The 20,695-nt window shown below is 36.9% G+C and overlaps 1 protein-coding gene across 5 annotated transcripts in view; it reads right to left on the reverse strand.

The window, feature by feature from the left end:
- FOCAD (focadhesin) overlaps positions 1–20,695 on the reverse strand; it is a 415,741-nt gene that overhangs the window by 198,784 nt on the left and 196,262 nt on the right. For all 5 annotated transcript variants that reach the window (XM_077148045.1, XM_077148042.1, XM_077148044.1 and 2 more), the window contains 4 exons: positions 5,514–5,618; positions 4,860–4,961; positions 4,200–4,330; positions 1,870–1,996 (listed from right to left, as the gene is read on the reverse strand). In XM_077148045.1, the coding sequence (XP_077004160.1) occupies positions 1,870–1,996; positions 4,200–4,330; positions 4,860–4,961; positions 5,514–5,618 (465 nt within the window). The remainder of the gene's footprint in view (positions 1–1,869; positions 1,997–4,199; positions 4,331–4,859; positions 4,962–5,513; positions 5,619–20,695) is intronic.

Genomic DNA, 20,695 nt, shown 5'->3' on the forward strand with positions numbered 1-20,695 from the left:
ACTCCTATAAATATACAGAGAAATAGCAATTGCTTTCACTCCAAATTTGGAGGAAGAAATTCAGTCACTATCATATATTATGTAAGCTTTAGGGGAGAGACCAAAGTACCTTTTAGAACCTCTTTGATGGCACCAACTGTATGTGTACCAATTTGTCAGGAGGAAGTTTAACATTTAGATAACACCTATGAGATATTATGCTAGGTCTTTTCTATGTGTAATCTCATTTTATCCTCATCTGAAGAAATGAAGACTCAGAAAGGTTAAATAAATTAGTCAAGACACATAGCTAATAACTGGTATATATCAGATATAGTCCCACAACTGCCTAAGAACAAAGTTCATTATGCTTTCTACAACATCAAGCACCATTTTTCGTACCTCCAGTACTAACCAGAGTTCATGATAAAGTTTAAAGAAATGAAATGAGAAAAGTCAATGCTATACTCAGAGTACTTCTTATGAATTATTAAGCATTTTACAGACTATAGAGCCTTACAATAACAGCTAAGGGTAGGTGGAGAAAACAATGGAATTATAGAAACAATAACACAAAATTATTATTTGCTAGTGAGAAAAAATTAATAATAGAAATGAGTTGATCCCTGTTTTGGAAAAATAATGGAAAGGAAATACTATAAGTAACAATGGTCACATTTAAGATGTGAAAAGATAGAATTCTTTCTTCTTTCAAAGTTTCCATTAAAAACTGGTTTAAAATAAGATTTAGAATTATTTATCATGAAAGTAATATAATTATTAAAGTGACACTTTTCAATTCACGATGACTGATTAAAGCAATAAAAACAAAAGTTTTTATGTGTAGCATTTCCCTACTATAATAGCGCTCTGCCGTGAAGTTCTAAGCAGTTTTCCAAATACTGGCACATGATCTGAAAGGACTGCCAAAAGCACACATCAGTTCCTCAACAATGATGATGTTCACTTCTTTATAAGTGTATGCCCAAAAGAACATGAGTTTATTCTCAAACCAAGATCCTAAGTAAGATATCTAACCTCTCTCACTGGTCCACTTTTCATTTTTAAAACGTAAAAAATAAAAAAAACCTATACTGCAGAATTGTTGAAGAACAGACATGAAAAGTACTTAACATCAAATAAAAAACATTTTTAAAAAGTGCTTAATGCATGGACATGAGCACACGATACAGTAAGTGATTGCATCATTATATGAAATACTTATCGTTATTAACCATAATTAGCCATCATCTTAAGATAAAAGAATTTTATTTAGTTCTTCAAATCATTCTCATTACTTAAGAAATACTATTATATATGTCTGCTCACTGTGACAAATATTTTGGTCAAATGAATGCTCTTTGACGTAATTAACACACTTACCCAAATTGCTGTTTAATTCTGAAAGCAGTCTAAAGTTCAGAAACCTATTTAGAAGTTTATTTACCCATACTACCCAATCTGATCTGTAAGAGAGAAAAGATACTTTGCCAGTCTTCAAACCAAGAATAATTTTTGATGGTGATAAAAATGCTTCTGGCTCATATCAACACCCCTACCTCATCTGCTTCTAAGGCTCTCCAATCATGAAACTGAGAACAAATACACTCAAGACTTCTCCCATAAGCATAAATTTCCTTTATAACTTAATAAAAATAAATATGAACAAAGAAAGCCTGAAATCTGGTTTTCTATAGTCTCAAGGAAAAGTCTACATGATCACATGATTAGAAAGACCTTGTAAAGTAGGTCTTCACTCTGTCAAGCAAAAATCTCTGGGATGAATGTTCAAACTTGCAATTATTTGAATCTAATCTTCCACCCTTGTAATCACTATGACTTGTAAAATATTTTCTTCAGAATTATCCATAACTACTCAAAAACGCCTACCTCGGCTTGGCAAAGTGCATGAAGACCCTGTAACACCAAGGCTGCTGGAGTAGCTTGATCAGATTTGGTACATTCGTTCAACACCTGAGAAATAGCTGCCAACATATCTGCACCATGCTGATATGGCCTTTAAGAAATAACAGTTGAAAAAGAAAATTAAAGCTAAAGAATTATTACCATCCTGGTTCTTTTGTCTGAAGAAAAAAAAAGCATTGATGTTTGTTTTTTTTACTTTCATGCCTATTACATGTTGCCATCAAATACTGATGTCATATTTTTTCTTCAAAAATTTGCATTGTAATGATTTTTCCTATAATTTTATGCTCACTTTTGATGTAGAAATATTATAACAAGAGGAACTTTTTAAATAAACTTTATTCCCCGTAAATCACAAATACTATTGTCTAAAATAAGAAAAAAACTAAAGTCTATAATAATGGTGTAACGACTTGCCCTACTGAAATTATCATAGAAATGGTGCTATTGCTGCCTGATGATGGCTCTGACTGTAAAAACAGGGATTTAGGATCAGAAGATGGTTTATGGTAGTAGTGATATTAACAGCTATGACTTCTCTCTCTCTTTTTATTTTTTTTTGCATGGGCAGGCACCAGAAATCAAACTCAGGTCTCTGGCATGGCAGAAGAGAGCTCAGAAGAGAGTTGAGGTGGGCAATTCGATTCACCATTGCCCATCTCAACTATGATTTCTTATGTGGTTACATTTATCATAACAATGATGGTAATGATAAGGATGACGATGATAAAAATAATAATTAATAAGACATAATTGACTGAGCATCTAACCAATGCCAGCCACTGTGCCAGATTCACTCATTCATCTTTGACCTGTTCCTCTCCTCTCTATTCCACATAAATTTACTTGTGCTACCCCCAAGACACCTTTAACTTCAAAAAGAAATGCTCTGGCCCATCTTCTACATTGCTTGTTACCCCTTAATGATATAGTATTTTTCTCTAATTAACAAATGGCAATTAGCCAAATTTGCTTAACAGAGACTACTGTTTCACTACTGCACCAATAAAAATAATTTTCTGTAACTGGAAAAATTCAAAAGATCTTGACGTGACAACTGAAAGGAACATTGAATAAATTACAAATAGACCAGTATTCTGATCTGTTCTAATACTTAAACTTGGGAATGTATATTAAAGTTAAGGTTCACTTTAAATAAGTAATATAAGAATGTTAATTAATAACCCTATTTTCTCTAAAATTTCTTCCATGCCAACACCACAGAAGAATGCAAACTCTGAGTCTTGGGTCACTTATGTGTACCTTTTACACTGAGGGGGTTTTTGTACTGCTGAAAGCTTAGAAAAAAGGCATTACAGCAGAGGCTTAGACATGCATATACCCTTATCCAAAAATTTACTTGAAATAGGAATCATCCATGCTATAATTATCTGGGCCAACACACTGCACAACTGCAGGAAGTACCATTCACACTGTTGTCAATGACAAAAGTGAGAATGATGCTCCCAGAAAGTGTTCAAAGCCCAATCAACAAATTTCAAATACATTGCATCAAATCTAACATCTCTCTATACACTTTTACTTTGCTCTATGCAAGAAAAAAAAAACTCTGGCAAGGTAGTACTGTCAGTCTTATAACCTCCTGTAGTCTTATGACCTCCTGCTTATTTATTAATCTATAATTTAAATTACATTAGGGAAATGATTCTAATCTCCCTAATATCTTCATGTCTTCCTAAAAATAGTTTAGAGAAAATATGGGAATTTTATATCATCTCCTCTGTGATAATTTTTAAAGCTTTCATGTAATGAGTCACAAATAAGGCCTTCTTTATTAAAATGCCTTATAAAAATAAAGCATAAAATAGGGAGAACATAAGAGAGAACAGCTTATCACGATAATCTACTGCTTAGATTTTAGGGATTTAATTACCACTCCAAATTAAATTATTATCTAGCAATTAAATTATACACCCAGAAAAGGAAATAAAAATTCTATAAGCCAAGATACAAGACTAGATACAAAACATAAAGCCATATTTTCTTCTGAAAGTATTGTGCAACACTTCTTTTATAATCAAACAACGTGACTTGAAAAATAGTTTATTCTTACTCAAACATCCTATGCCAGTCTCTATCCACTACATGTCAATTATCAACCAGAAACTGGGTCTAAGTTCAATTATCACCCAGAATACTGGGTCTAAGTTCATCTCAGTTCTTATAAGTTTCCATTCCTTGAGACTATTTTTACCAACTTTTTGCTAGAAACAAAAAAATTAAACCCAAAATAACATCACAATATACCTTTCAAAGGGTTAAACACATCTCACCTCTGCTTACATATATCTCGGATTGATGCTGCTTTAGCAATCAGTTTCTCCCACTGGACCTCCTTCCCCACAGTCAGAGAAGGTACATCAGACATGGCCATGAAACGTTGCAGTTCCGGATATACACGATCCTAAGAAAGCAATTTCACATGTACAAAAAGGTAATTTCCCAACTTGAGATGAATATTTATTACCTACTCTTATGAAGCATTTTCACCTCCAAGTCCTGCATTTGCATTGCAAACTATAATGTATGTCTTCTAATCAGCAAAGAAGAATACTGTTGTGATTACTAGGGATTTTCTTACAGACCAACACACTGTTAGTTTCATAAAACAAGAAGAAATAGCTAAATCTCGCCTTAATTACAAAGGTTCTAATCACTTATAACTACATTTCTATCACTTTCTCACACATACGGAAAGAAAAATTTCAGAAATAAGGAAATCAGATTATATATATTCTCATCTCTCCCTGAGAGTCAATCACAACTGACTGCATTACAGCTCAAAAGCACAACAAATAAGTCAAAACACGTCAATGCAATCATTGATGCTACTTACTAATACCACTAGATCAAAGCACTGTCAGGCATAATGAAGAAATTAATTTTCTTTAGTGAAAGAAACATGTTTAAAACAAATATATAGCTGAGCTTACCTGCTTTTCCCACAAAGATGTCAACAAGCGCAAAGTAACAGCTCTTAGTTGTGGGGTGGTTCCAAGCAGTTGAATTACTCGTAGAATTTGTCCTATGCATGCCTAGAAAATATTGAAGAAATTTTGGTTTCATAAATGTAAACACAGACAACCTGAGGCTACCAAAAGCATTTAAAACCTATTATTATAAGGTGGGCAACAGGGGCTCAGTGGCAGAGTTCTCGCCTGCCATGCTGGAGACCCAGATTCGATTCCTGGAGCCTGCGCCCGCAAAAAAATAAAAATAAAAATAAATAAAACCTATCATTATAAAATGTAGACTGAAACGGAAACTTATTGCAGTTTTATTCATTTTTTGAAAGAATGGTGCGCAGCTTTAGAGGGGCTAGGTAGCAATCATAGTGATATAAGCACCCAATCTGAGATAATAGTTAATGAGAAAACTTGGATATTAAGTATTTTAGAAGAACTAATTCTTAAATATTATAAGAAATTATTTTGCCTTCAGACCTTACCAGCTAAAAAACGTATATCAAAAGGGAAGCAGTGATCACTGCAAAATTAACAGCTGAAAATTTCATGATACTAAACAGAGTTCAATGGCTTAATCTTAACTCTCTTTTCTCTTCTAAATAAACTTATTAACATACTAACCTTGTGAGCACCAAGAGTAGGTAAAGTATACAAGATATCATTGTATAGTACAGGCTCCAGTGGGCGTCCCAATTTGAACATCAAAACTGGAATCAGATTTGGTACCTAAAATAAATTTTTAAAACATATTATTCTTGATCTAAAACAAAACGGTCTATACTTCTCTTTCCTTTGAAGGACACTATAAATATAAATGAATTAAAAGATTTGAAAGATGCGCAAGGTCATAACTGGCAAATAACCATTTGTTCTGAGTGGTGATTTCACAGTATCACTAATACTCTCTTTTATAATTAGCATCCAAAAACCAATCAAAAAATGTTTTTCTGGGCAGTGTAACAGGCAGTGCAACAGTGCCTCAGTGGCAGAATTCTTGCCTGCCATGCTGGAGACAGAGATTCGATTCCTGGTGACTGTTTATGACAAAAAAAAAAGTTTTTCATAAAAAAATATGATATGACAGGGTACAAAGGTAGTTCAGGGATAGCATTCTCACCTATCATGGGAGAGACCCCAGTTTGATTCCCAGCTCATGCACTTCCCCCCCAAAAAAAGAATTCAACAGATGGTCCTGCAATTAGGGGATAGTCACACGGAAAAAGAGTGAAATGTGACCCCCACAACAGAGTATACAAAAAAAAAAATGGCGGCTTAGCAAAGTGCACGTTTTAGTTCGTCCTCCAGAACAACTACTAAATAACCAGAAACAGTACATAACAGCTCCCGGAGCCATGTCACTGACCGGACACACAGCGTACCCCAGTCTGGACCAGCTGCAAGCCTCCCCAAAACCGTGAGTTTCCCAAGCCACGGCGGCCGTCACCCAGCGCCACCCCCCCCCCCCACACACACACACACACACACAGGCGGCTTCCCAGAGGGAAAGGAAAGAGACTCTAAAACTGGTCAAGGCGGAGTTCGCTCATTGGGCTCACGGAAAAAGAGGAAAGGGGAGGAAACAGAGGCTTTAGTGGCTGTATCTCTACGGAGACTTGGCAGCCTCTGGATTCAGAGGCAGGATTTCTGAGGCTGCAACTGCCCCAGGCATAGGCAGAAATGGGCTGCTTTCAGTGCTGTCTCCCACCTATACATTCCCCAGGGGAGGGGTGAAGCCCAACTCAGGTGGAATCTCTCTCTCAAGGAATTCAGACTCCAGAGCTTGGCAATTTTAAGCCATTAAAAACAGCCTACAACCTCTCCTCCGTCTCCACCATGCCCCCAGCAGGGAGAGTCTTCCAAAGTTAAAAGTGCTGCAACATCTTTTGCTGGTGCGACCCGCAGGCAGACGTGCCACATACTGGGCAGGATAAGAACAACAGAGCACAGAGACTTCACAGGAAAATCTTTTAACCTGCTGGGACTCACCCTCAGGGAAAACTGACACAGGTGACTCCCTCCCCCTGAGAGGAGGTCAGTTTAGTCCGAGAAAACCCGGTTGGAGTCTATAATACCTACGTAGACGCTCCTAAGGGTGGGGAGAGAAAGGGCACCATACAAGCAGGGCAAGAAACAAGAAAACAAGAACTGAAAAATTATCCTCTGTTAAACAAAACCTAAGCTAGAGGTACGGAAAAGGCTGAACTGAAGGTCAAAGAACAGATAGAAAACAAATTCATCTAGCAAGAAAACCCTAGGTAAGAGAAGTGAAAGCAATCTCCAGAATAAACTAATTAAGGTAATTAAATGTCTAGATGGCAGCAAAAAATAACAAATCACACCAGGAAAATTGAAGATATGGCCCAGTCAAAGGAGCAAACCAATAGTTCAAATGAGATAGAAGAGCTGAAACAACTAATTCAGAATGTACAAACAGACATGGAAAACCTCATCAAAAACCAAACCAATGAATTGAGGGAGGATATGAAGAAGGCAAGGAATGAACAAAAAGAAGAAATGGAAAGTCTAAAAAAACAAATCACGGAATTTATGTGGATGAAAGGTACAATAGAAGAGATGAAAAACGACAATGGAAACCTACAATGGTAGATTTCAAGAGACAGAGGTTACGATTAGTGAACTAGAGGACGGAACATCTGAAATCCGACAAGATACAGAAACTATAGGGGAAAAATGGAAAAATATGAGCAGGGACTCAGGGAACTAAATTATAATATGAAGCGCACAAATATACGTGTTGTGGATGTCCCAGAAGGAGAAGAGAAGGGAAAAGAAACTAATGGAAGAAATTATACCTGAAAATTTCCCAACTCTAAGGAAAGACCTAAAATTAAAGATCAAAGAAGTGCATCATACCCCAAAAAGAATAGATCCAAATAGACGATCTCCAAGACACTTACTAGTCAGAATGTCAGAGGTCAAAGAGAAAGAGAGGATCTTGAAAGCAGCAAGAGAAAAGCAATCCATCACATACAAGGGAAACCCAATAAGACTATGTGTAGATTTCTCAGCAGAAACCATGGAGACAAGAAGACAGTGGGATGATATATTTAAACTACTAAAAGAGAAAAATTGCCAACCAAGAATTCTATACCCAGAAAAATTGTCCTTCAAAAATGAGGGAGAAATTAAAACATTTTCAATCAGAAAATCACTGAGAGAATTTGTGACCAAGAGATCAGCTCTGCAAGAAATACTAAAGGGAGCACTAGAGACAGATACGAAAAGACAGAAGAGAGGGGTGTGGAGAACATGGTAGAAAGAATGAAAATTAGATATGATATATAAAATACAAAAGGCAAAATGGTAGAGGAAAGTACTACCCAAACAGTAATAACACTAAATGTTAATGGTTGAACTCCCCAATCAAAAGACATAGACTGGCAGAATGGATTAAAAAACAGGATGTTTCTATATGCTGTCTACAGGAAACACATCTTAGACCCAAAGATAAACATAGGTTGAAAGTGAAAGGTTGGGAAAAGATATTTCATGCAAATAACAATCAGAAAAGAGCAGGAGTAGCTATACTAATATACAACAATTTAGACTTCAAATGTAAAACAGTTAAAAGAGACAAAGAAGGATACTATGTACTAATAAAAGGAACAATTCAACATGAAGACATAATAATCATAAATATTTATGCACCGAACCAGAATGCCCCAAAATACATGAGGCAAACACTGAAAAGGGAAATAGACACATCTACCATAATAGTTGGAGACTTCATTTCCCCACTCTCATCAATGGACAGAACATCTAGGCAGAGGATCAATAAAGAAACAGAGAATTTGAATATTACAATAAATGAGCTAGACTTAACAGGAATTTATAGGACATTACATCCCGCAACAGCAAGATACACATTTTTCTCAAGTGCTCATGGATCATTCTCAAAGATAGACCACATGCTGGGTCACAAAGCAAGTCTCAACAAATTTAAACAGATTGAAATCATACAAAACACTTTCTCAGATCATAAGGGAATAAAGTTGGAACTCAATAATAGGCAGAGAGCCAGAAAATTCACAAATACGTGGAGGCTCAACAACACACTCTTAAACAAACAGTGGGTCAAGGAAGAAATTACAAGGGAAATCAGTAAATATCTCGAGGCAAATGAAAATGAAAACACAACATATCAAAACTTACAGGATGCAGCAAAGGCAGTGCTATGAGGGAAATTTATAGCCCTAAATGCCTATATCAAAAAAGAAGAAAGGGCAAAAATACAGGAATTAACTGTCCACTTGGAAAAACTGGAGAAAGAACAGCAAACTAACCCCAAAGCAAGCAAAAGGAAAGAAACAACAAAGATCAGAGCAGAAATAAATGACATTGAGAACATGAAAACAATTGAGAAAATCAATAAAACCAGAAGTTGGTTCTATGAGAAAATCAATAAGATTGATGGGCCCTTAGCAAGACTGACAAAAAGAAGAAGAGAGAGGAGCAAATAAATAAATAAATAAATAAGGAAGAGGAGACATAACCACTGACACCACAGAAATAAAGGAGGTAATAACAGGATACTATGAACAACTTTATACCAATAAATACCACAATGTAGATGAAATGGACAACTTCCTAGAAAGGCATGAACAACCAACTTTGACTTAAGATAAAATAGATAACCTCAACAAACCAATCACAAGTAAAGAAATTGAATCAGTCATTAAAAAGCTTCCCAAAAAGAAAAGTCCAGGACCAGACAGCTTCACATATGAACTCTACCAAACATTCCAGAAAGAATTAGTACCAATCCTGCTCAAACTCTTCAAAAAAATTGAAGTGGAGGAAAAGCTACCTAATTCATTCTATGAAGCCAACATCACCCTCATACCAAAACCATGCAAAGATATTACAAAAAAAGAAAAACACAGACCATTCTCTCTAGTGAATATAGATGCAAAAATCCTCAACAAAATTCTAGCAAATCGAATCCAGCAACACATTAAAAGAATTATATATCATGACCCAGTAGGATTCATCCCAGGTATGCAAGGATGGTTCAACATAAGAAAATCAATTAATGTAATACACCATATCAACAAATCAAAGCAGAAAAATCACATGATCATCTCAATTGATGCAGAGAAGGCATATGACAAAATTCAACATTCTTTCCTCTTGAAAACACTTCAAAGGATAGGAATACAAGGGAATTTCCTTAAAATGATAAATGGAATATATGAAAAAACCCAGAGGTAATATCGTCTTCAATGGGGAAAAACTGAAAACTTTCCCCCTAAGATCCAGAACAAGACAAGGATGTCCACTATCACCACCGTTATTCAACATTGTGTTGGAAGTTCTAGCCAGGGCAATTAGACAAGAAAAAGAAACACAAGGCATCAAAATTGGAAAGGAAGAAGTGAAACTATCAGTGTTTGCAGATGATATGATACTATATGTCGAAAACCCTGAAAAATCCACAGCAAAACTACTAGAGCTAATGAACAAGTACAGCAAAGTGGCAGGTTACAAGATCAACATTCAAAAACCTGTAGTGTTTCTATACACTAGTAATGAACAATCTGGGGGGAAATCAAGAAACGAATTCCATTCACAATTGCAACTAAAAGAATAAAATACTTAGGAATAAATTTAACTAAGGATACAAAAGACCTATACAAAGAAAACTACAAGAAACTGTTAAAGGGGCGGGCCGCGGTGGCTCAGCGGGCAAGAGTGCTTGCCTGCCGTGCCGGAGGACCCCGGTTCGATTCCCGGCCCCAGCCCATGTAAAAAACAAACAAACAAACAAAATATAATAAAACAAGAAAATGTTTAAAAATGTTTCCCTTTCTTCCTTCCTTCCTTCCTTCTCTGTCTTTCCTTCCCTTCCTCCCTCTCTCTTTAAAAAAAAAAAAAAAAAAAAAAGAAACTGTTAAAAGAAATCATAGAAGACCTAAATAGATGGAAGGGCATACCATGTTCATGGATTGGAAGACTAAATATAGTTAAGATGTCAATTCTACCTAAATTGATTTACAGATTCAACACAATACCAATCAAAATCCCAACAACTGCATCTATGTGATGATGTTAAGAATTACTGAGTGCATATGTAGAATGGTATGATTTCTAAATGCTGTGTTAATTTCTTTTTTTTTCTTTCCGTTAATTAAAAAAAAAAAAATCCCAACAACTTACTTTTCAGAAATAGAAAAACCAATAAGCAAATTTATCTGGAAGGGCAGGGTACCCCGAATTGCTAAAAATATCTTGAAGAAAAAAAACCAAAGCTGGAGGTCTCACGCTGCCTGACTTTAAGGCATAGTATGAAGCCACAGTGATCAAAACAGCATGGTACTGGCAGAAAGACAGATATATTGACCAATGGAATCGAATAGAGTGTTCAGATATAGACCCTCTCATCTATGGATATTTGATCTTCGATAAGGCAGTCAAGCCAACTCACCTGGGACAGAACAGTCTCTTCAATAAATGATACCTAGAGAACTGGATATCCATATGCAAAAGAATGAAAGAGGACCCGTATCTCACACCCTATACAAAAGTTAACTCAAAATGGATCAAAGATCTAAACATCAAGTCTAAGACCATAAAACAGTTAGAGGAAAATGTAGGGAAATATCTTATAAATCTTATAATTGGAGGCAGTTTTATAGACCTTACACCTAAAGCAAGAGCACTGAAGAAAGAAAGAAAGAAATGGGAACTCCTCAAATCAAACACTTTTGTGGATCAAAGAACTTCATCAAGAAAGTAGAAAGATAGCCTACACAATGGGAGACAATATTTGGAAACGACATATCAGATAAAGGTCTAGTATCCAGAATTTATAAAGAGAGATTGTTCAACTCAACAACAAAAAGACAGCCAACCCAATTACAAAATGGGAAAAAGACTTGAACAGACAACTCTCAGAAGAGGAAATACAAATGGCCAAAAGGCACATGAAGAGATGTTCAACGTCCCTGGCCATTAGAGAAATGCAAATCAAAACCACAATGAGATATCATCTCACACCCACCAGAATGGCCATTATCAACAAAACAGAAAATGACATGTGCCTGAGAGTATGTGGAGAAAGAGGCACACTTATTCACTGTTGGTGGGAATGTCAAACGGTGCAACCACTGTGGAAGGCAGTTTGGTGGTTCCTCAAAAAGCTGAATATAGAATTGCCATAGGACCCAGCAATACCATTGCTAGGTATCTACTCAGAGGACATAAGGGCAAAGACACAAATGGACATTTGCACACCAATGTTTATAGCAGCATTATTTACAATTGCAAGGAGATGAAACAGCCAAAATGTCCATCAACAGACAAGTGGCTAAACAAACTGTGGTATATACATACGATGGAATATTATGCAGCTTTAATACAGAATAAACTTATGAAGTATGTAACAACATGGATGGACCTTGAGAACATTATGCTGAGTGAGACCAGCCAAAAACTAAAGGACAAATACTGTATGGTCTCATTGATATGAACTGACATTAGTGAACAATCTTGGAATATTTTGTTCGTAACAGAGACCATCAGGAGATAGAAACAGGGTAAGATATTGGGTAATTGGAGCTGAAGGGATACAGACTGTGCAACAGCACTGGATACAAAAACTCAGAAATGGACAGCACAATACTACCTAACTGTAATAGTTAATTAAAATAGCTAATTTTTAATTAACTATTTTTTAATTAAATAGTTAATTAAAACACTGAATGAAGCTGCATGTGAGAATGATAGAGGGAGGAGGGCTGGGGACATAAATGAAATCAGAAAGAAAGACAAATGTTAAAGATTGAGATGGTATAATCTAGGAATGTCTAGAGTGTATAGTAATAGTGAAATGTACAACGTACAATATTAAAAATGTTTTTGCATGAGGAAGAACAAAGGAATGTCATTATTGCAGGGTACTAAAAATAGATGGTAATTAATATTTTAAAATGTCACCCTCTGTGTAAGACTAAAGCAAAAAATGCTTATTTGTTACAAAATTTATATTTTGACTAGTGCATTTCCTAATATAACTTATGTAGATAGTTTGATTGAATGCCATAAATACTTCGAATCTCAGGTAGGACATGAGATTTTGCTGGTTTGTCCAGAGTGATGACCCGATGAATCCCAGAGTGATTCGATCAGTGAGCGGAAAAGTATCTGCAAAGCCCCCTTCAGGGAGTGGTGAGAACGGGGAGAAATTCAACTTCCCCAAGTTGAATTCTTGATATTCTCACAAGCAGTGTGGACAACCAAAGCTATAGGCAGAGCCCCCAGTCTTGGGGTCTGTTCATATGAAACTTAACCTTGCAAAGGGTAGGTAAAGTCTACTTAAAATTTAGGCCTAAGAGTCACCCCCAAAAGAGCCTCTTTTGTTGCTCAGATGTGGTCCCTCTCTCCAGCCAACACAACGCAGTCTCACCACCCTACCCCTCTCTACGTGGGACATGACTTCCAGGGATGTGGACCTTCCTGGCAACGTGGGACAGAGATCTTGGAATGAAAAGAGACTCAGCATCAAGGGATTGAGAAAACCTTCTCGACCAAAAGGGGGAAGAGGGACATGAGACAAAGTGTCAATGGCTGAGAGATTCCAGAGTCCAGAGGTTATCCTGGAGGTTATTATTATACATCAAGTAGATATCATCTTGTTATTCAAGATGTAATGGAGAGGCTGGAGGGAACTGCCTGAAAATGTAGAGCTGTGTTCCAGTAGCCATGTTTCTTGAAGATGATTGAATAATGATACAGTTGTCACAATCAGTGTGACTGTATGACTGTGAAAACCTTGTGTCTGATGCTCCTTTTATCTACCTTGTCAACAAAGGAGTAGAACATATGGAATAAAAATAAATAATAGGGGGAACAAATGCTAAAATAAATTTAGTTTAAATGCTAGTGATCAATGAAAGCAAGGGGTAAGGGGTATGGTAGGTATAATCTTTTTTTTTTCTCTTTCCTGTATTCGTTTTATTTCTTTTTCTATTGTCTTTTTATTTCTTTTTCTGAATTAATGCAAATGTTCTAAGAAATGATGAATATGCAACTAAGTGATGATATTGTGAATTACTGATTATGTATGGTGTTTTATTTTATTTTTTTAATTAATAAGTAAATTTAATAAAAAAACAACTAAGACATGAACTCTGAGTAATACAAAAGTAAGGATGTATTCTGCCCCAGAGAAGTTCACAAATTTAATTGGCACTTGAGATAACGCAAATAAGGTAACTCCACATAGTGAAATATTCCATTTGTGATTTGTACGTGAAATCATTAAAATTAGTGTACAGGGGGGTCAACAGATAAAAATTTCCCACCAGGTCCCATCTGAATCCCTATGCATAACACAATAAAAAGAGAAAATCAGTTCATAAATGGATCAGAAGACAATACTGTTAATATTAAGATGGCAATATTCCCAGAACAGATTCAACACAATTCCAATCAAAGTTTCAGCTAGCTTCTTTGTGGAAATAGACAAATTGATTCTAAGGTTCATACTGAGAAGCAAGCAACTCAGAATAAACAAAACAATACTGAAAAAGAACAAAGCTGAAAGATTCAACTATCCAATTTCAAAATTTACTACAAATCTGCAGTAATCAAGATGATGTAGTACTGGCAGAAGGATAGTCATATAGATCAATGGAAAAGAATTAAGAGTCCAGAAATAAACTCTTCCATTTATGGTCAATTGATTTTTGACAAAGGATGCCAATGGAATGCAATGGAGAAAGAACAGTTCTTTCAACAAATGATGCTACGACAAATGGATAAAATGCAAAAGGAGGAAGTGTGACCCCTTCCTCAAAGTACATGAAAACTTTATTCAAAATGGATCTTAGACCTCAATGAATGAGCTCAAACTATAAAACTCTTAAAAAGCATGCAACAAGGATGAACCTTGAAGACATTATGCTGACTAAAATAAGTCAGACGCAAAAGGTCAAATATTTATGGTCTCGTTAATGTGAACTAATTATAATATATAAATTAACAGACACAGAATCTAGAATAGAGGCTACCAGGAGATAAAAAGAGGCTAGAGAATGGGGAGCAGTTCCTTAAGACATACAGAACGCTTAACGAGGTTGAACTGAAATGAGTGGAAACAAATAGAGATGATGGTGCACATTATTATGATTATAATTAAAATAGCACTAAACTGTGTATGAATATGATTGATAGGGGAAGTTTAGAGTCATATATGTCACCAGAAGGAAAACCAGACTTTGGGACTGTATAACTCAGTGAAATTTCTAGAAATCCAGGGGTGTGGGTCATATCAAGATATCTTTTCTAAGGTGAAAGATAAGCTGTTACAGCTGGCCCATCCTACAACAAGAAAGGCAAAAAGCCTACTTGACCTCTCTGGATATTAGAGACAACATATTCCTCATTTGGACATGCTACTCTGGCCTATTTACTGAGTGACCAAAAAAGCTTCTAGTTTTGAGTGGGACCAGAGCAAGAGGAGGCTCAGTGACAGGTCCAGGCTGCTGAGCAACTGCTCTGTCACTTGGGCATGTGACCCAGCAGATCCAATGGTGTTGGAAATGTCAGTGCCAAACAGGGATGCTGTCTGAAGCCTTTGGCAGGCGCATATAATAGAATCACATCACAGACCCTTAGGATTTAACTACTCTTCTTTTGAAAAACAGCCTTTAGCCTGCTGCTGGGCCTTATAGAGACTGAATGCTTAACCTTGGGCTACCAAGTTATCATGAGACCTGAGTTATCTATCATGAGCAGGGTGTTGTCTGACCCTCCAAGTCATAAAATTGGAAGTGCACAGCTGCACTCCATCATAAAATGGAAATGGTATATTAGAGATAGGGCTCAAGCAGGTCCTGAAGGCACAAGTAAGTTACAGGAGGAAGTATCACAAATGCTACAGCCCCCACTCCTGCCACAATAGCTTCTGCTTCCCAGACCAGAGCAAAGGCCTCTTGAGAAGTTCCTTACAATCAGTTGACTGAGGAAGAGAAAACTCAGGCCTGGTTTATGGATGGTTCTGCATGATACACAGGGACCACCTAGAAGTAGACAGCTGTAGCACTACAAGTCCATTCCAGATTGTCCTTAAAGGACACTGATGTGGGGAAATCCTCCCAGTGGGCAGAACTTTGAGCAGTGTACCTGGTCGTTTATTATGCTTGGAAACAGAACTGACCAGAGGTGTGTTTGTATACTGACTCATTAGCTTTTGCTAATGGTCTGGCTGGATGGTCGGGGATGGAAGGATCATGATTGGAAAACTGGTCTGAGGAAGAGGTATGTGGATAGACCTTTCTGAGTGGGCAAAGAACTTGAAGATATTTTTGTCCCATATGAATACTCACCAGTCGGCAACTTTTGCAGAGGAAGGTTTTAATAATCAAGTGGATAAAATGATCCATCCAGTAGATAAAAGTCATCCTCTTTCCTTAGCCACTCTTGCCATTGCCCAACAGGCTCATGAGCAAAGTGGGCATGGTGGTAGGTATGGAAGTTATGTATGGACTCAGCAACATGGACTTCCACTCACCAAGGCTGACATGACTATGGCCACTGCTGCGTGCCCAATCTGCCAACAGCAGACAACCAAACTCAGTCCCCAATATGGTACCATTCCCTGAGGTGATCAGCATGTTACCTGGTGGGAGGCTGATTACACTGGACCACTTCTATCATGGAAGTGGCAACAATTTGTTCTATCTGCAATAGACATATACTACAGATATGGCTCTACATTCCCTGGATGTAATGCTTCTGCAAAAACTAGTATACTTGGACTTACAGAATGCCTTATCCACCATCATGGTATGCCACACAGCATTGCTTCTGATCAAAGAACCCACTTCACAGCAAATGAAGTGTGGGAATGGGCACACATTCATGGAATTCCCTGGTCTTATCATGTTCCTCATTATCCAGAGGCAGCTGGGTTGATAGAACAGTGAATGGCCTTTTGACAACTCGATTATGGTGCCAACTAGGTGGCAGTACCTTGCAAGGTTGGGGCAATGTTCTCTAGGAGGCTATGTATGCTCTGAATCAACATCTCTGGTGCTGTTTCTCCCGTAGCCAGGATTCATGTGTCCAGGAATCAAGGGGTGGATATGGGAGTGGCACCACTCACTATTACCCCTCGTGATTCACTAGGAGAATTTCTGCTTCCTGTCCCTGAAACCTTAAGCTCTGCTGGTCTACAGGTCTTTAGTTCCAAAAGGAGGCATGCTCCTTTCAGGAGACACGATTTCATTGAACTGGAAATTAAAATTACCACCTGGTCACTCTGGGCTTCTCATGCCACTGAATCAACAGGCACAAAATGGGATTACTATTCTGTCTTGGGTGACTGATCCTGACTATCAAGGGGAAATAGGATTGCAACCACACAACAGAGGTAAAGAAGAGTTTTCCTGGAAATCAGGAGATCCCCTAGGGTGTCTCTCAGTACTAGCATGACCTGTGGTTAAAGTCAATGGAAAACTGCAATAACCCAATCCAGGCAAGACTACCAATGGCCCAGAAACTTCAAAAATGAAGGTCTGGGTCACTCCCCACCCCCACCCTCCCACACACACACACACACACCCTGTGGAAAAGAATCACAACCAGCTGAAGGGCTTGCTGAGGGTAAAGGGAACATAGAATGGGTAGTATAAGAAGGCAGTGATAAATATGAACTATGACCACATAACCAGTTACAGAAACAAGGACTGTGATTGTATGAATATTTCTTCCCTGTTTTGAGTATGTTTACATTTATACATAAACAAATATCTTGTTTTCCTCTTATATCATATGACATAAGTTGTATTGTTCATGTTATGGTACTTAAGTCATAGGATATGAAGTTTAAGAGTAAATGTTACCTAAGGTCTTACACCCTATTCTAGAGAGATGTAGTATGTTTCCAGTTGCATGTAGGACAATTGAGTATTGTTAGGTTAAACATGTCTGTCATTGTGTTCTATTTGGAAATTAAGCGTGTTTCAAGGTGATGTGTATAGCTGCCAATTTGACAAGGGGTGGACTGTGACGGTTAGGTTCTGGTGTCAACTTGGCCAAGTGATGATGCCCAGTTGTCTGGTCAGGCAAGCACTGACCTGACCACTGCTGCAAGGATATTTCCTGGCTGGTTGATAAACCAGAAGGCTGGTTTATTAACTTGTCAGTCAGCTGATTGTGTCTGTGGCTGTTAACATCTGCAGTCAACTAAGGCACACCTCCCGCCAATAAGATAACCCAATCAGTTGAAGGCTTTTAAGGAGGAAAGACTCTTTCACTGCTTCTTCAGCCAGTGAGCCTCTCCTGTGGAGTTCGTCCAGACCCTTCATCACCCTAGGGATTTTGGACTCTTCCATTCCAACGGTTGCTTAAGCCACCTTATAAATCTCATATTTACAGATTTCTCCTGTTGGTTCTGTTTCTGTAGAGAACCCTGACACAAGCATAATGTACTATTATGATTTTGAATATTAGTTAATTCCATCTCTTCAATTACCTAACATTTCTATTTCTGGTAGCTGTTTTCTTTTAAGTAACACATTAGAAAGCAGGCCATTGACAGAAATGCTGAAAAGTGAATACTTTCCTCCACCTATAAAGAATCTGTAGGCATAGAGCAACATTAGATGAAAGGTAAACATGATATTCCTCTAAGGTTCAAATTATATTTATATTATAATATTATATTTAAATATACTTGCTTGGGTTTCGAAAATTAACCTTTGACAACCTAATAAGGTCATGGAAAGAAATCTAGAATAATAAAAGCTCCTACCAAGCAATTTTTTTTTTTATAAAGAATTTTTTTTTATTAATTAAAAAAAGAATTAACAAAACAATTAGAAATCATTCCAATCTACATGTACAATCAGTAATTCTTAATAACATCACATAGTTGCATATTCATCATTTCTTAGTACATTTGCATCGATTTAGAAAAAGAAATAAAAAGACAACAGAATAAGAATTAAAACAATAATAGAAAGAAAAAAAAACAAAAAAAACAAAAACAAAAAACCTATACCTCACATGCAGCTTCATTCAGTGTTTTAACATAATTGCATTACAATTGGGTAGTATTGTGCTGTCCATTTCTGAGTTTTTATATCCAGTCCCGTTGTACAGTCTGTATCCCTTCATCTCCAATTATCCCTTCTCTTTTTTTTTTTTTTTTAATTAACGGAAAAAAAGAAATTAACCCAACATTTAGAGATCATACCATTCTACACATGCAATCATTAATTCTTAACATCATCACATAGATGCATGATCATCATTTCTTAGTACATTTGCATTGGTTTAGAAGAACTAGCAACATAACCGAAAAAGATATAGAATGTTAATATAGAGAAAAAAATAAAAGGAATAATAGTAAAATCAAAACAAAACAAAACAAAACAAAACAAAAACCTATAGCTCAGATGCAGCTTCATTCAGTGTTTTAACATGATTACTTTACAATTAGGTATTATTGTACTGTCCATTTTTGAGTTTTTGTATCTAGTCCTGTTGCACAGTCTGTATTCCTTCAGCTTCAATTACCCAGTTTCTAACTCCTGCTGAACTCTGTTACCAATGACATATTTCAAGTTTATTCTCGAATGTCCGTTCACATCAGTGGGACCATACAGTATTTGTCCTTTAGTTTTTGGCTGGATTTACTCAGCATAATATTCTCTAGGTCCATCCATGTTATTACATGGTTCATAAGTTTATCTTGTCTTAAAGCTGCATAATATTCCATCGTATGTATATACCACAGTTTGTTTAGCCACTCTTCTGTTGATGGAGATTTTGGCTGTTTCCATCTCTTTGCAATTGTAAATAATGCTGCTATAAACATTGGTGTGCAAATGTCCATTTGTGTCTTTGCCCTTAAGTCCTTTGAGTAGATACCTAGCAATGGTATTGCTGGGTCGTATGGCAATTCTATATTCAGCTTTTTGAGGAACCGCCAAACTGCCTTCCACAGTGGTTGCACCCTTTGACATTCCCACCAACAGTGGATAAGTGTGCCTCTTTCTCCGCATCCTCTCCAGCACTTGTCATTTTCTGTTTTGTTGATAATGGCCATTCTGGTGGGTGTGAGATGATATCTCATTGTGGTTTTGATTTGCATTTCTCTAATGGCCAGGGACATTGAGCATCTCTTCATGTGCCTCTTGGCCATCCGTATTTCCTCTTCTGAGAGGTGTCTGTTCAAGTCTTTTTCCCATTTTGTAATTGGGTTGGCTGTCTTTTTGTTGTTGAGATGAACAATCTCTTTATAAATTCTGGATACTAGACCTTTATCTGATACATCATTTCCAAATATTGTCTCCCATTGTGAAGGCTGTCTTTCTACTTTCTTGATGAAGTTCTTTGATGCACAAAAGTGTTTAATTTTGAGGAGTTCCCATTTATTTATTTCCTTCTTCAGTGCTCTTGCTTTAGGTTTAAGGTCCATAAAACCGCCTCCAATTGTAAGATCCATAAGATATCTCCCAACATTTTCCTCTAACTGTTTTATGGTCTTAGACCTAATGTTTAGATCTTTGATCCATTTTGAGTTAACTTTTGTATAGGGTGTGAGAGATGGGTCTTCTTTCATTCTTTTGCATATGGATATCCAGTTCTCTAGGCACCATTTATTGAAGAGACTGCTCTGTCCCAGGTGAGTTGGCTTGACTGCCTTATCAAAGATCAAATGTCCATAGATGAGAGGGTCTATATCTGAGCACTCTATTCGAATCCATTGGTCAATATATCTATCTTTATGCCAATACCATGCTGTTTTGACCACTGTGGCTTCATAATATGCC

The sequence above is a fragment of the Tamandua tetradactyla genome, chromosome 2 (assembly GCF_023851605.1).
Source record: "Tamandua tetradactyla isolate mTamTet1 chromosome 2, mTamTet1.pri, whole genome shotgun sequence".
In the NCBI taxonomy this organism is placed as follows: domain Eukaryota; kingdom Metazoa; phylum Chordata; class Mammalia; order Pilosa; family Myrmecophagidae; genus Tamandua; species Tamandua tetradactyla.